At 35.1% G+C, this 15,083-nt stretch overlaps 1 protein-coding gene across 1 annotated transcript in view; it reads left to right on the top strand.

Moving 5' to 3' along the window:
• The window catches only part of DNAH7 (dynein axonemal heavy chain 7), a 118,133-nt gene that overhangs the window by 7,784 nt on the left and 95,266 nt on the right, over positions 1-15,083 (top strand). The window contains exons 5-14 of the mRNA XM_068407193.1: positions 259-352; positions 1,574-1,754; positions 2,623-2,698; positions 4,716-4,841; positions 6,168-6,287; positions 7,802-7,985; positions 9,458-9,637; positions 10,953-11,228; positions 12,210-12,337; positions 12,531-12,609. Coding sequence (XP_068263294.1) covers positions 259-352; positions 1,574-1,754; positions 2,623-2,698; positions 4,716-4,841; positions 6,168-6,287; positions 7,802-7,985; positions 9,458-9,637; positions 10,953-11,228; positions 12,210-12,337; positions 12,531-12,609 — 1,444 coding nt within the window. The remainder of the gene's footprint in view (positions 1-258; positions 353-1,573; positions 1,755-2,622; positions 2,699-4,715; positions 4,842-6,167; positions 6,288-7,801; positions 7,986-9,457; positions 9,638-10,952; positions 11,229-12,209; positions 12,338-12,530; positions 12,610-15,083) is intronic.

The following is a 15,083-nucleotide window of genomic DNA, read 5'->3' as shown; positions in this document are numbered from 1 at the left end:
TAAATTGAAAGTATGTATATGAGCATGAACTATATCACCAATTTTAAAAGCTGAAACTTAGCAGATAAAATACAGACTTGGTCACATGCTTCAGTGTTCTTTTTGAATCAGAATGTCTTGTACTCAATGTGAAGTTTTGGCAGTTAGCTTTTTTTGCTTTGTTTGTTCACAACTGACGTGTAGGATGGCTATATATTACTTATGCCAGTAAAATGTATCTGAAGAATGTGATGCATACTCTTTGTTTTTTTGTCTCAGAGCGGAAGACCCTAATGAAAAACAGCTTCCATCCACTGATGGAACCCAGCCTCCAGGAACAGATTCTTGTACACTAATAGAGGAAGATATTTCGGTAGCTAAAGACTGTTTTCTAGAGTATTAAATGAAATACAGTGCCAGTCATTTATTGTAAATATTGACAAGATGTTTGACACAAAGAGAGATGACTCTGACATATGCTTCCACACAATATATCATTTGTAGTGTTACTGTTGAGAATGGAGCATTAGGAATGTGTGGATGATTCAAAGAATTGCAGAATGGAATAGTAACTGAAGGATAACCAGTGTCAGGAAGTAATAAATGAATCTGTTCTATACTTGCTGAAGGTGAGAATAACTTCCAAGGGAGGGTGCACTGCTTTAAGCAGATAGAATCCATAAGGCAATTCTCTTTGGGTTACCCTCATCTAAGCACTAGGATGTTCTTTATTCTCATTCCGGTTATAAGATACCTTGTATGACACAATTGTATACAAAGTTTTGTGATTTATTTATATTTAAAATAGATTAAGTTAATTTTGGGATAAATTGATCGAAATAGATTCATGCGTTACTTCCTGACATTGGTAATCTTCCAGTTGATTCCGTTCTGCATTTCTTTGAATTTGGGCTGATATATTTCCTCATCTGTGTTTCCTTTAATGCTCTGAGGTTTTGTTAATCAGATTTCACATGCCTGTTTAAAGGCTGGTATACAAACATATGTACTTATTTGTGGTTACACATTCATATTCTGAGCAATTCGTTAGCTGTATGTTGCATATCCACACAAAACTCTGCAGAATGTGTGGCTTTCTTTTTTAATGTATGGTCCAGCCCCAGAGCTAATAGATAATAATGCCAGCACGGGAATGGTGAGGCAGATGAATATATATTGAGAATTTATTTAAAGAAAAGATTGGTACTGCGACAGTGCAAAGGAGAAGCATCTCTCCAGGGCTGTAGAATTGTAACAGCAAAAGAAAAGCCAGATTTCTGAGTTATGTCCATTCTTCAATTGAATTTTCGTTATTTAGCTCTCATCAGAGAAATGGAATGAGGCTTATGCCACTACACCCAGTTTTTCTGTCTCAACAGCTTTTTATTGTTATTCTACCAACTAGTGTTTGGCAGGCTGATAAAGGTATTTACATCAGACTTAGTGATGTATATGTAATTTACAACATAAGTCAGTATTTAGTACTCATTACATTTCTTTTTACTAAATAAGCCCATATCTCTAGCTAAAGCTGAGTAGCAATGACTTTCTAGTACTGGACTGAACTGATGCATCTTATTCTTTTATCCTGCAGAAATACTACAATTACATTCGCTATGGAATTGATACAGCAAACGTGGTCCCAATAGATGAATCACGGCTAGACCACATGTTCGCTTCAATTCCACAACATCTGAAAGTACACAATGAACTTGTACGTTCACTGGCTGATGAAATAAGAGAAGACTATCTTCTGAGTGTAAAAATTGCTATAGGTAGATTTCTTGGAGTTTACTTGTATTTTGTCATAAGTTGCTAATATTGTGAAGCATTCGTTGTTGAGTGCTGTTCACTGCTGAGAGCTACCACTGTGGAAGAGTCATATAAAAGTGCTCTCCTGGATGTTAGAGGCACATTTTAATAAAAAGAATACTCAGGTTTTCTTATCCTTGTAATGATCAAAGCTAATATTATTCAGTATTTTTGATCTTTCAACACTTTTTTAAAAGATTATTTTATTATATAAATCCCTATGTAATAGTATAGTTTTCTCCTAAATCCTTTTTCATGTATATCTAGACAAAACTGTTCATCTCAATGAGCTGTGCATTTGAAGATTTTGGTTGAGGCATCGAGGTGCTGGAGCGAGTCCAAAAAAGAGCAATGAAGCTGGTGAAGGGTCTAGAGCACAAGTCTTATGAGAGGAGGCTGAGGGAACTGGGGTGGTTTGGTGTGGAGAAAAGGAGGCTGAGGGGGAGACCTTATTGCTGTATACAACTACCTGAAAGGAGGTTGTAGTGAGGTGGGTGTCAGTTTCTTCTCCCAAGTAGCGAGTAATAGGACAACAGGAAATGGCCTCTTTAGATTGGATATCAGGAAAAATTTCTTCACCGAAAGGGTTGTCAAGCACTGGAACAGGCTGCCCAGGGAAGTGGTGGAGTCACCATCCCTGGAGGTATTTAAAAGGCATGTAGATGTGGCACTTGGGGACATGGTCTAGTGGTGGACTTGGCAGTGTTAGGTTTACGGTTGGACTTGATGATCTTAAAGGTCTTTTCCAACCTAAATGATTCAATGATTCTATGATTCTGTTCCTTCACTAAGCTTATTTTGGCTTTTATTTTTTTAAAATACTTTTTTCAGTTAACTTTGTTTTAAGAGACCCCTGGGATAAAGACGAAGACAAGGAGAAAGATGATGTTCTACCTCATCGTGCAGAGTAAGAAAATATATTTATTCAAAAACACTGACTAGAGAAGAGTGAGGAAGAGTAGCATGTGTAAGGAACAGTCTTAATAGTGGTAGTCAGTGTCAGCTGTAAATAAGACTTAGTTATGTAAATTCAAATAATGACTATGCATCATCTTTGGAAAAACCCCGGAAAATATGTGTCTAACTTGAAAGGTTGTTTAGAATTAGTTTTATTTAGCAGTGCTTAACTGGTAAGAAGTATCACAATTAATCCCACAGCATTTGAAAATGGGATATAGCAGGTGAAATGCTTGTGTATAAACCGCATTGTAATCAATGGAACAATGTCATGTTCTACACAGATTTCACTGAAGCTCTGTCTTACTTACAGATTGTGACAGTTTGGCTCAATACATACACGTTTAAGAATGCAATAAATACAGACTGTTTTGTTCCTCAGAACAATTCAGTAATATGTAGTATAAACAGTGATAGATGTCTACCTTTTCTGGCTGAGTTTTTCACTATGTAGCAACCTCCATACTGGAGTGGATAGGTGTGGCCTTTGTTTAGAGTAATGGACTACCTCCGTTTCATTCACACTTGCCTTAAAAAGTCTGTGATCTACTGAAAGCAAGTATAGTGCTATTCCCGGAATCCTACATCTGTCTGGTGTGGATCAGCCTACCTAGTGTCAACTTTCCTAAAACATACTTTAATTCTTCCTGAGATGTCAAAGTGAAGAGGTATGTACCTCTTTCATAGTTATAGCCAAACACTGGTAAAATAAATTTGCCTTGTAGAGGAATGAAATCTTACAAATTCTGCAAAACCAGAAAATTTCCACCGTTATCAACTAGGCTCTATATTGGGAGTAGCATTACTGAGTGATTTTAAAAACCAAAAAAGTTTTGTTATAAATAATTTCTGGCCTGTGGTTTGAGGTAGATGCTTTTAAGTATCAAATGGTAGCCATTAGAATATACTAGAAGGGGTGTCTGTGACAGATGTTACTTAAGCAATTTACATCTTAAAAAGAGAAATAATATGTAATGGGTTTATTGTTGTTATTGTATCCCCTGGGTAAGAGGGCATCCTACATCTGATTCTGTGTACATCTTCTGCATCTCCTAAGAACTGTGTAGGGCATCACAGTAGTTTGTATACAAGCTTGTGTCCCACGCTTACATCCGAATCCCAAAGTACAGAATTCTCCTAGTAGAATAATCATTGGTAAAACAGTTTTATTCCATTAACAGTATTTGAAATATGAAGAAATACGTAAGGTACATGTGGAAAACATTGAAGTTTTTTAACTTCCTGTAGCTGCTTTTTCTGTCTCCTATAGAATACACATTCACTGAGAAATGGATAAAAGTGTTATTCTGTATCAAGTTTTTTTTTTTGATAGGAGTTCATTATGAAAATGGGAATAAAAGTATCACAAATATATGACAAATTTGTCAGGAATGCTTTTTCTTTTCCCTTGCAGCCTAAAGGTTGCAATGTATACTTCTTAAGTTGCAATGCTTAATATTTTAATAGTAAAATCAGACTCCCTGTAGAAAATTACAACAATTTTTAAAGCAAAACAGGCTATGAGTATAAAAAAACCCCCACCAAAATAGCTTAATGTTTTTAAAAATTTGAAAGCAGACCGAGTTTACAAAAAGGCTCTAAATTTATGAGTTTTTACAGATTTGATGTGATGAGCGTAAACATAGATACTACATATTGCAGAAAATTGCATATTAATTGACTAAATACATTATATATGTATAATGATTTTATTACATGCTAAATGTAAGGGACCGTGAACAGGTTACAGATCTGTTAGGATTTTGCCAAGATTTCTCTCGTTCTTTTTTTTTTATATACAGTGGTCAATATTTGAAAACTTTTTTGATATCTGAATAATCAGCAGAAAGCTAGATTTATCTGCTGAATTCTGTGCTTTGTGGGATGCAAACAATTGTCTTAAAGCAAATGTATAAAGCTACATTCATCCTACTGTTTCTTGATGGTTTTGTGGTTGTTTTTTTTAGAATAGCAGTAGTGCCAAAACCTTGGAAAAAGTCTTTCTTGTCAGCACGCAGGTACCTGAAAGAAAATTTGCATGCAATAAATCCTTCAATGCTTGCTGTTATGAAGTTATGGGAGACCTCATTTAAGTAAGTGTTATCTATATCTCTTAGGTTTCAGCTGCCCAATGATTTTAGAATCTATCTAGAGAAATGGATGGTGCTCTCTTAAGATTTCCAAGTTGTCCTGTTAAATTTGGGACTGCTACAATGTATACATCTGAACAGTGATCGTGGATGTGATGGCTTTGTTCAAAAGCCATCCCAAATACATTTGTCTGTGTTCCCTCTAACTTTATACTTTGAAGAGTTTCTGCCAACTTTTCCTCTATAGAGATCAAACTTTCCTATCTACTTCCCCAGAAATCACATGGAATGCTTTGCCATCTTAATTTCCTTTGGTATCTAGGCAGTTTTAAACAAGAAGCTACACATGAAAGTTGAATACTTTAGTTGTTTTGTAATTGATTTTCTTTAGGACTTGGGTGAAATGCCACCTGGACCTGGCAATTTGTGATTTTGTTTTTTTGATTATTTTTTTTTTTCCCCTATGGTCTATTCCACTGACACTTTGATTTGAGACACCACGTTCCTTGTACAGAAAAGCTCCAGAATGGAGCTGCTATGATCTTATATTCACTTTTTTTTTGGTCTTTCTCAGGTCAGATATATTTAGAACAGTCTGTCTCCCAAGAAGAGAAGGGTTGCTGTCTTGCCTAGCAGGGCATTTATGTTTTCTCCTCTTATCTGATAAACAAGGGAAAAAGGCATTAGATGGGCTGTCATTTTCTGCTTCCCAGAGTAGACCAAACTGCTTACTTATTTCTTGACTAGTGATACAAGAGAGAATAAACTGACCTGTCCAGGCCAGGTGCTGTAACAAGTTGCAGGGAGTAGTTTGTGGGTTTTTTTAATTGTTGTTGTATCTGCTAAGTAGGAGACAAAATTCGGACAATATCTTTTAAAAATATAAAAACTGAAAATTATTTTGAAGCTGGGTTTAGATGGTTATTTATGTATTTTTACATTGTTTTATAATAGTTGTAAAAATCCATCCTCCTAGAAAGGAATGCTCTTTAACGCATTCAGAAGTTTTAATATTTGATCCTATAGAAAATGAGTAACATATACACAAACTCTGATTCTAAAAATAGTTATTAATATGCCCAAATGTAGTAATTACTACTTCAATTTAAGACCATGCATACAGACAGTATTGTGGTGCTTATATTTGGTTGATCTGAAACAATGGAGGCTAATTTCTGAAAATAACATTATTTTTAAGTGTTTAAATATGTTTTAAAATCCTTTATGTTTGAAATGTGAAATATGAAAAAAGTTTTGTGGAAACAAAAGAATAAAAAACAAGATACAGTGAATATGCCTCTAAAATATTCATGTGTTATTCTGTTTCAGAAATTTACGCCTTCTTGATACAGAAATATTTCACAGTAAACAAGCAGCTGAGGAACTCTCATTTTTCCGGAATAAAGTCATGAAGGAAATTGGAAAATCCAAAATGATTCTATCTAATAAGTATGATCCTGTGTATCCATATTTTTTAAGTTACAAGGAAACCTTTAACTTTTTCTTCAGCTGTTTTTGAAACACTGAACTTTCTGAAGAGAGAAGGAATGACCCATTTTAATAATACATATTAAAGAGAGAGATGGAGTGTTGTGAAATGCTTTGAGGCCTATGAATGAAAACTGCTGTGTAAATATTGAGCATGTTATCATGATTTGTGCAGTTTTCCTATTCTGAATTTTGGTGTGACGTATTTTGCTTGCTTCTTAGGGGGACATTAACGATATATGTGTGTTGGTCTGTTATGACAAAAGCTTTTATTTTGAGAACTCATTTGTGCTGGATAAATGAGAAAATACAATGTTGCTACTAGGAATAATTTATGACATTTTAGAATACAAACTGTGATATAACTTACTATATAATAAGACTTCACACAAAGGAAGTGTCTCATTGATAGGAAAATTAACCTAGTATCACGTCAGTAACTATTTCTGTAGAACATCTATTGATGATTTTGAAATTTCAGTTTGTATATTCTCAGTTTTGTAGCCGTTTCTGAGAGCAGAGTCATCTGAAAAATGTATTAATGAGATCGATTGACTTTAGAGATTATGACTAAGATTTTCAAAAGAAAAGTCTTTGGAGATCATAAGGTTTGTATATTCAGTCTGAGATATTTTAAAAGAAAGGCAGTTTTCTTGGTAGTGCGCTCATTCTGCAGTTAAGTTTTCGAATAAAGCATCAAAATTGGTAGGTCTTTTTTAGATATTTGTGGTCAAACTGTATTGCTTGTGTGCTTCTGATCTTTAACCAATAATGCTTGATTCCTGCAGTTATGTATTACTGCATTTTTAGTATTTCAGGTTTTAATTAAATAAAACAACTGTTGAGACTACTATAGTCTCAAATACTGGGTTTTTCATGCTATTAACCTTGAAGGTTTTTATTGCCGTACTTGTCTGTGAATCTGTTAGATGTTGCCTTTACCATTTTCAGATGTATTTCTTCCTGACCCTGAAGATACCTTTCTGCTCTTAACTGAAGGCTGCGCACTTCTGTGCTTTCTTCCTTCCTATTTCCCGGCTATGCCAGAGCCAATTTCATTTCGGTTAAGGGCTATAGGGCAGAATTTGCTTTGGATTGCTTTCACATCTTAACATCTTCTGAGGTTACAAGGATGCATAAAGAACTGCACAACCTCTGAGACTTAAGTGTGATGCCTGTGAAGCCCTTCTGGCGTGAGAAATAGGAGACCAAAGCAAGATAGCAAATTTGTCTGTCATAACATCTTGTATTTTACATACGGTTCCATAATAATAGATAACATTTCCAGAGACGTGATTCCTTAGAATTTAAAGATACTAGCATATGACCTACTTAAGTTAACTATAGTTTCCCAAGTATACTGCAGCATCTTTTGACTGCATGTAATATATAAGTGTTTATAGCAATTAACTTAAAACCACAGGTGTATTAATGCTAATCACTTGAAAAACTTAAAAATATTGTATTCTTTTAAGGTGGTTTCCAGAAGTGCAAAAAATCTTTTACCGAGGTTATAAACGAAAACAAGTACCCAGCACTGCCAACGTGGCTAAATTAGAGTCTTTCTTCAGTTGTGCTGCCACTTTAATGACTCATCAGCTGCAACAGTTACTTTTACATTCAATTCAAGACTTTACAGATTTAATTGTTCGACCTGCAGTAAGTAGTCTTTCATACGCGCAATAGCAGCATTGTTTATCCATGTACATACAATTTGTTTCCTGTTTATTTTGCTTCTTTTGAAAAAAATAATAGGGGAAAAAAGGTATGAGTTCTGGTGGCAGATGCTTTCTGGAAAAAGAGGAATAATATTTTAGGAATGCATTATTTATTAAGTAGAGTTAAAGTAACTTTTTTTTTGTTGTGTAAGAAGGGAAGTATCAACATATTTTAAATCTAATATCCTCAAGAATACACTACAGTCAGTTAGACATACAGTAGAAATTCATTAATGTAAAGGCTGTTTGCATCTTGCACTAATGCTTTCTCTCCATAATACCCATCTGTGAAGAAGTCTTATCTTCTCTCTGCTATTAGTAGGTGTCTACTACATACTTTGGCAGAATAGTTCTTGGGGGGGGTGGGGGCGGGGAAGTAGGTAAGAAGTTTCTCTTTTGCACTCACATAATGTCTATGGAGTGCAACTGGATCTTTGTTCAGCTTTTTGTTAATACAGCCTTGCCATCAAATATCCACAGAACTCTGCCTTCAGATAATATTGATGAAAAAACATATAGAGAATGTAAGGAAGTAAGGAACCATGTTGTGGAAGTGGAGTATGTATTTTTCATTCCTGCTTCCCTGTAATTTCTTTTTATACTTCCGAGTTAAGGGAGCTTTGATGTCTACAGTACCATTTTCTGTTATTATTAGTAATAGGTATGTATTTCTAATCTTACCCTTCCTAATGATGATCCTGTGCCACCTAGTAGTGATAAAATGCTTCCTCATGTTTCCTAATTAAATTTTTGTGTAGTTAGAATATGTTAAGAGATGTGGGAAAGTTAAGAGATGCCCGGTCCAGATTAAAGATATGATGAAAAATCAAATTCTGCCTCCAAGGTCAAAAGCATATACAAATTTTCATACTGGAATACATGGAATCCACACTTCAAATATAACCCTCATAATACTCAGTTTAGTTTTTGTGGATCAGATTCTTGTTCAGCAAATAAAATTGGATGTAACACTTTTTTTTTTTAAGGTTAGTAGATTCATAGTGACTGCTCCAGATGATGAATACATGTACTGCTGCACGCATAATAGTTTGTATATTGCTGCATTTGTGAGGGTTGTTACTGTAAAGCTACTCTGCCTCGGTCTATACAAACAACTTTTATAAAGTTGTTGGCTGGTGTACAGAGGATGTCTCTTGGGCCTACTAAAAATAACATTGTATTTCATCTTGATGAACATAGGTTTATGTGAATTTTGACAGAGACATACTTCCTGCTTACACAAATATTTTTGATAGCATTATGAATTCTATGATTCTATGACACGTCATTTGCAATTAAAATCCTGACAATTTAAAATGCATGTGCTGGAGTAATTCTTAATGATCCTTTGACTTTTCCTGCATGAGTTAGATGAACTAATATTTTACTTTCCTTTTTTTCTTTGTGTGTTAGAAATCAGTCCAAGCCTACAAACGCCCAGGTTTAATCCTGAGGCTAATCCTTGAGAATGATCGTATTAAATTTGAACCTGACTTTAATGACTACAAGGATGTATTTCTGAATGTTTATACTGTTATGATTCAAGCTGTCAGTGATATACCAAGAGTTGAGACCAAATTATTTTATGAGTGGGTAAGAAATTACAATACTTGTGGGTTTTGTTTTATCGTTATATTGTTGCTACATGGAGTTCCTAGGTATTTTAATTGAATAGCTCTGTCGTCAGAACTCACATAGTAATATTACACTACTCTTTCAGGATATTTGGAACACTTTGAAATCTTCTTAATTTTATTAATAAAAGCTCAATCACTGTTCTCTCAGCAAATAAAAAGCCAAGAATTGACTAGTTTCCTCTATGAGTTATATTCTGCAACAGCTACTACAAATGTACTGCAAAAAAAATTGATGCATTTACATTTTAAACACATTTCTGCAGTATTCTGGAAGCTACCTTGTATTTTGATGCTGGAAAGGGTACACTCTTTTTAAATATAGAATCTTTTGAATAAACTATACTTTGAAAAGAATTTAAACCATAATTTTTAGGCAGTTTATATTTTAGTTGTTTTATGCATTGAGCCAGATTAAAATGTTAGATCAAACAGGAAAAAATCCAGGTTAAGTAAAAAACATTTTGTGAAATAATTAAAAAAAAAAAAAGTACCTACTTGGTTTCAAATTGCTTATTACTTTCAGTATATCAGTCTTAGTTTTTAATATGGAGAGAGTGAAAGTAATGCCCTGTGGTGCCTCCTGATTGTTTCCCAGAGAGCTGTAGGAGGTGAACATTTCTTTTTCCCTAAAGGAATATCATTTGGACATTCTGTTGCCCCTTTCTGTTTAGCACTAACTTGAATTTTAAATAAAGATACTAACCCTCAACATTTTTGTTAATATGCTTGGACACATGACCAAGTAGAAACCTGAGCAGTATGCTATGCTTTATAAAAGCACTGATCAATAACCTGTGAAAAGACAAATTAAAAGAAGCATCTTAAGCATGTCTAAATGCACAAGTGCAAGGCTTTAGACTTTCTGGGGGGTTGCTGTGAAGTGTTTTCCATATTTCTAATGTTACAGAGTCATCAGCTGATAGCAAAATTGAAGTTGTGCCTGTGGTTCAGGAAAAATAAAATCCATGTAGACTAAATTTAAACTTGTTGATAGAATTGTTTGGGGTGGATGTGGACTTCTGAGTTTGTGAATGAAGCGGCTCTTCTTACTTGTTGGAGGCAAACAGCCATAAGCTAGGATTTAAAAATTTTGGAAGTAGAATGTAAATAGCCATATTTACAAAAGTGGGTTTGTAATCAGCCTTTAATTAGAAAGATTTTAAAGTAACAGTTGATTTTTCTATCCTTTTTGTCTTCCATGGCATAACTGAGCTGTAGACATAACACTAATTTGAAAATGTGTGTGATTTTTTGTGTGTTTTTTTTCACAGACAAAAGGTGAGTCCTCATCAACTGTGTTGAAGCCTGTTATCCTAGATGAGATCTTGGATGAACATAAGGAAAGGATCAGAGAAGAAATTATCAAAGAAAGTGCTGCACCTGTGGAACATCTCAAGCTGTATGACAAGTACAGCTTCCTGATAAACAAACAAGCTGAACAAGATGTTGATCAGTTCCTGACAGAGGAACATACCTTTGAAGAAATGAAAAGGGAAATTATAAAGTACCAGCAACTTGCTAAGGAAATAAAATATACTTTTAGGCAGGTAAATTGTAATAATATTCATAAAGACATATGGATATAATTTTAATGTTGATTTTGGACTAAGAAAATTGTTAGTTAAAGGTGATGATAATTAGCTGTGAGATAATTAAAGTGAAATAAAATTATTTTTTTCAGAAAAAGAGTTTTTCAAGAGTTAGCATTTCTGGGATGTACTTGCCATGCTTAAGTGAGACTTAGTTATTTTTGCTAGAAATTGTTTTGGGACTTCTGAAGGCATTCAGAATAGCTCCTCTTAGATGTGTAGGAGTAAGAGAAAGTGTGGGCCCAGCCACTTCCAAATTCCTTCCAAGCATCTAAGGCAGAGAGGATCCTTAATGTGAACCACTGTTTTTGTCCCTGTAAAGATATTCTGTGGTAAGAATCCTTTGTCCGTCCATTCTGAAAAAGAGCTCAGAAGGGTAAAGTGGTTTTCCTTCAATTGTTTCTCTCCCAGCATTCAGTGCAAACCTCAGTTCCAGAGAAATTAGTACTTACAGGCTTGTCATGAGGGCTTCTGTGTGTAGAAGTCAAGCTCACTTGCCTACTAGTCAAAGAAAGCATGGGATTCGGAGACTCACTGGGAGGCAGAGGCCCTTTTTAATCCTAAGGAATGTCACGTGTCTCTAACAGTAAAGCAAGATTACAGCATTTTAGATGTATCTGAAACTCTGTAATTTCACCAGATAGCATTCACTGCTACAGTGATCACAGACAGTAGATGCCTTCTTTTTGAGGAAGTAGATTATTTGTCAAGGTAAAAAGCGATAGGAGTAAGATTTGTATGAAGTTCGATGTGCAGATACAGAAGAACAGTTACTTGCAACTGTAGCTTTTCCTTTCCCTTCTTCACTTGAAAGTTGTAAAAGCATTTTGTGGTTTAACTGAATTCCTAGGTGAGATCCCTGACATTCTGCTTAAGACAGTGAGAGAAAATAGGTAAAAGCTATTCAATGTTCTGAAAACTGTTATATTTGTATTGCAGTGTCTCCATCTAGGAATGTTTGAATTGCATTGTGAACAATTAATAAGTGCTTTGGGAAAGCGAGCAGATAGCATTTGTGAAAAAGTGATTTCCAAAATGGTTAGAGATCATCAAGACATAAATGCAAGGTAACTCTCAAACTGAAAATGTGTATTGAAATGTACTTGGTTTTGTTTCCACTGCTTAGTTTTTTAATCCCTAAAGGATAGCTTAGGATCCTAAATCCTAAAGGACTTTTGCTTTTATAAACGTATGTGATTTGTCCAAGGATGATTAAAACAAAACACACATGTCAAACTGGTTATTTTATGTATTTTTCAGACTATGTGATGAGTTTGAGAGAATATCAGAAAAAGCCCTTGCTATTCCATCTAATACACAGGAACTAATGGAGTTTAAGGTACTCTCTTCTTTTTTTTTATGAGTCCAATCAGGAAGTAGCTACTAATATTACTGCTCTGGCCTTAAGCAGTAGCATATGCAAGTTGCCCACTTTACAGCTATGATTCTGGCCTGGATAAAGTCACTGATGTTATACCTGTATTAGAAAATAGAAAAGGACAGGTCTTTGGCCATGAGGCTAAATGTCATAGCCTGGGTCTTATACATAGAGCTAAACTCTACCCCACCAAAACGTCATGGCTGCAACCAGATGGCCTGTTTGGAACAATCCTTTGTCTCTGCTGTCGCTTGCCTTATACAGTGGAGTTATTGGCCAGAATGCGGGCTGGCATGGACCAAAACCCTGTAGGGCAGCTGTCTTCAAAGTGGGGGCTGTGCAGCCCAGGGGGTGCATAAGATGATCCACTGGAGTATGTGAAGGAAATAGTATTTATCTTGTATCTAAAACAAGTGAGAAAGAAATTAAGCTTTACCAATATTTAATATACAGGTTGACACTGGTGCCCTCACTCAGTCTGTATATCAGAGGGTCCTGCGCCACATATGTACATGAGGTGCCCTGAGGAAAGAGTGAGTAGTTCACAGTGGCACCCTCACTTGTTCGCTTGCTTTCAATGTATTACTATGTATTGCAGCTTGTGTGCCCAGTTAAGTAGTTTTATGGGTTATGTTATTCAGTTTTAACTAACCTAACCCTCACAAAATGTGCAAGTGGCTTAAAAAGATTGCCTCAAAGAAACTGCAGATTCGAGATAATACTAATAATGTGAACACAAGTGATCAAGAAAGTGGCAGAGCTGACACTTCTACCCCTAATATGAGCTCTTCATTGTCCACATTATGAGGTAAAAATAATGATGGTCTCATCAGATTTGACAAGTTAGCCAAAAAAATTGAAAATTATCAGGAAGAGTATTTGAAATATGAATTTACATCCACTATCGTTAATGATGAACCTTGCCTGAAATGTCGATTGTGCCTTGAGGTATTATTTAATGATAGTGTGAAACCATCACACTTAGCAAGACATGTAAAAACTAAGCATCCAGATCCAGATGATGAGAAACCTCTACAGTTTTTTCAGCGAAGTTTCAAGTCATGCGATACTCAATTCAATACTCTACAAAATGTAACGATCCATGCTTAGAAGACTGAGAAGCCTTTTCTTATTTAATAGTGAAAGAGAAAAAGCCATGTACTATTGGGGAAACAGTTGTTCTTCCTGCTATGGTAAAAATGGCTGAAATAATACATGAAAAACAATATGGTGACAAACTAAAATGCGTTTCTTTGTCAGCGAATACTGTTGGAAGGCACATGGAAAACATTGCTGAAGATTTGTAGGAACAAGTATTAAAACAAGTTATGCAGTGTGGGAGATTTGCTATACAGCTGGATGAAAGTACAGATGTTTAATGTGTCTCAGTTTATGATATTTGCTAGATTCTGTTTCAATAATGAAATACATGAAGAACTACCTTTTTCTGAGCCACTAAAGGAAAGATGTGTTGGAGAAAATATATCCTCAACAGTGAATGACTTCTTTAATAAAAACAATGCTTTATGAAAAAACTGTTCAAGTGTAACCACTGATGGAGTGGCTGCTTTGACCAGAATAAAAAAAGGATTCTGGAGTAAGGTTACAGAGACAGCAGCACACGTGAGGTTCATTCACTGCATCATTTGTAAGCATGCTATGGCAGCAAAGATGTTGGAGCCAGAAGTGCACGAAGTTCTACAGGATGTCATCAATGTAGTTAATTTTATAAAAGAAGATCTTTAAATAGTAAAATCTTCATAATAGTTTGTATTGAGACTGAGTGTAACCATGAAAATCTTTTGTGCCATGCAGAGGTTTGCTGGTTATTTTGTGGCAAATTCCTTTAAAAGGGTTGTTGAACTTAAAAAGAAGTTATGCATTTTTCTTTTACAAAAAGACAAGTGTTCCTAATTTTGCTGACCTTTTCTGTGATGGCAAGTGGCTGTCAGTAGTACGCTACCTAGCAGATATTTTTGGTAAAATAATGACGCTTCATCTCTCCTTCAAGGTAAAGGTGACATCTTTAAGAATGAGTGAGAAATTAACTGCTTTTCGAAAGAAAATCATGCTATGGAGAGAGCATTTTGAAAATGGATGTTCGGAAATGTTTCCATTGTTATGTGATTTTGTTGCTGAAAACTATGTGTGTGTCCCCTATAAACTCTCATATCTGTAGACTTTAAAAACTTGGAAATAGCATTTTCTAACCTGTCTAAAAATCTTACAAAATGTTTCAGTGGGTTTTGAATGCATTTGTTAAAAATGCAAAAATGCAAGAGCTTCCAGTTAGTTTGCAAGAACACCTGAGTGACATCAGGGAAGATGGAAATTTACTAGATGAATTTCAACAAAAACCTTTGCATAATTGGTGGATGGGATCATGATTTATTAAGTGCAGCGAATGATGCAATTCTGCCATTTCTATCTATGTA

The sequence above is a fragment of the Nyctibius grandis genome, chromosome 9, assembly GCF_013368605.1.
Source record: "Nyctibius grandis isolate bNycGra1 chromosome 9, bNycGra1.pri, whole genome shotgun sequence".
NCBI lineage: Eukaryota > Metazoa > Chordata > Aves > Nyctibiiformes > Nyctibiidae > Nyctibius > Nyctibius grandis.
The sequence above is the reverse complement of the archived record's forward strand: the minus strand, read 5'-3'. Positions and strand labels throughout refer to the sequence as shown.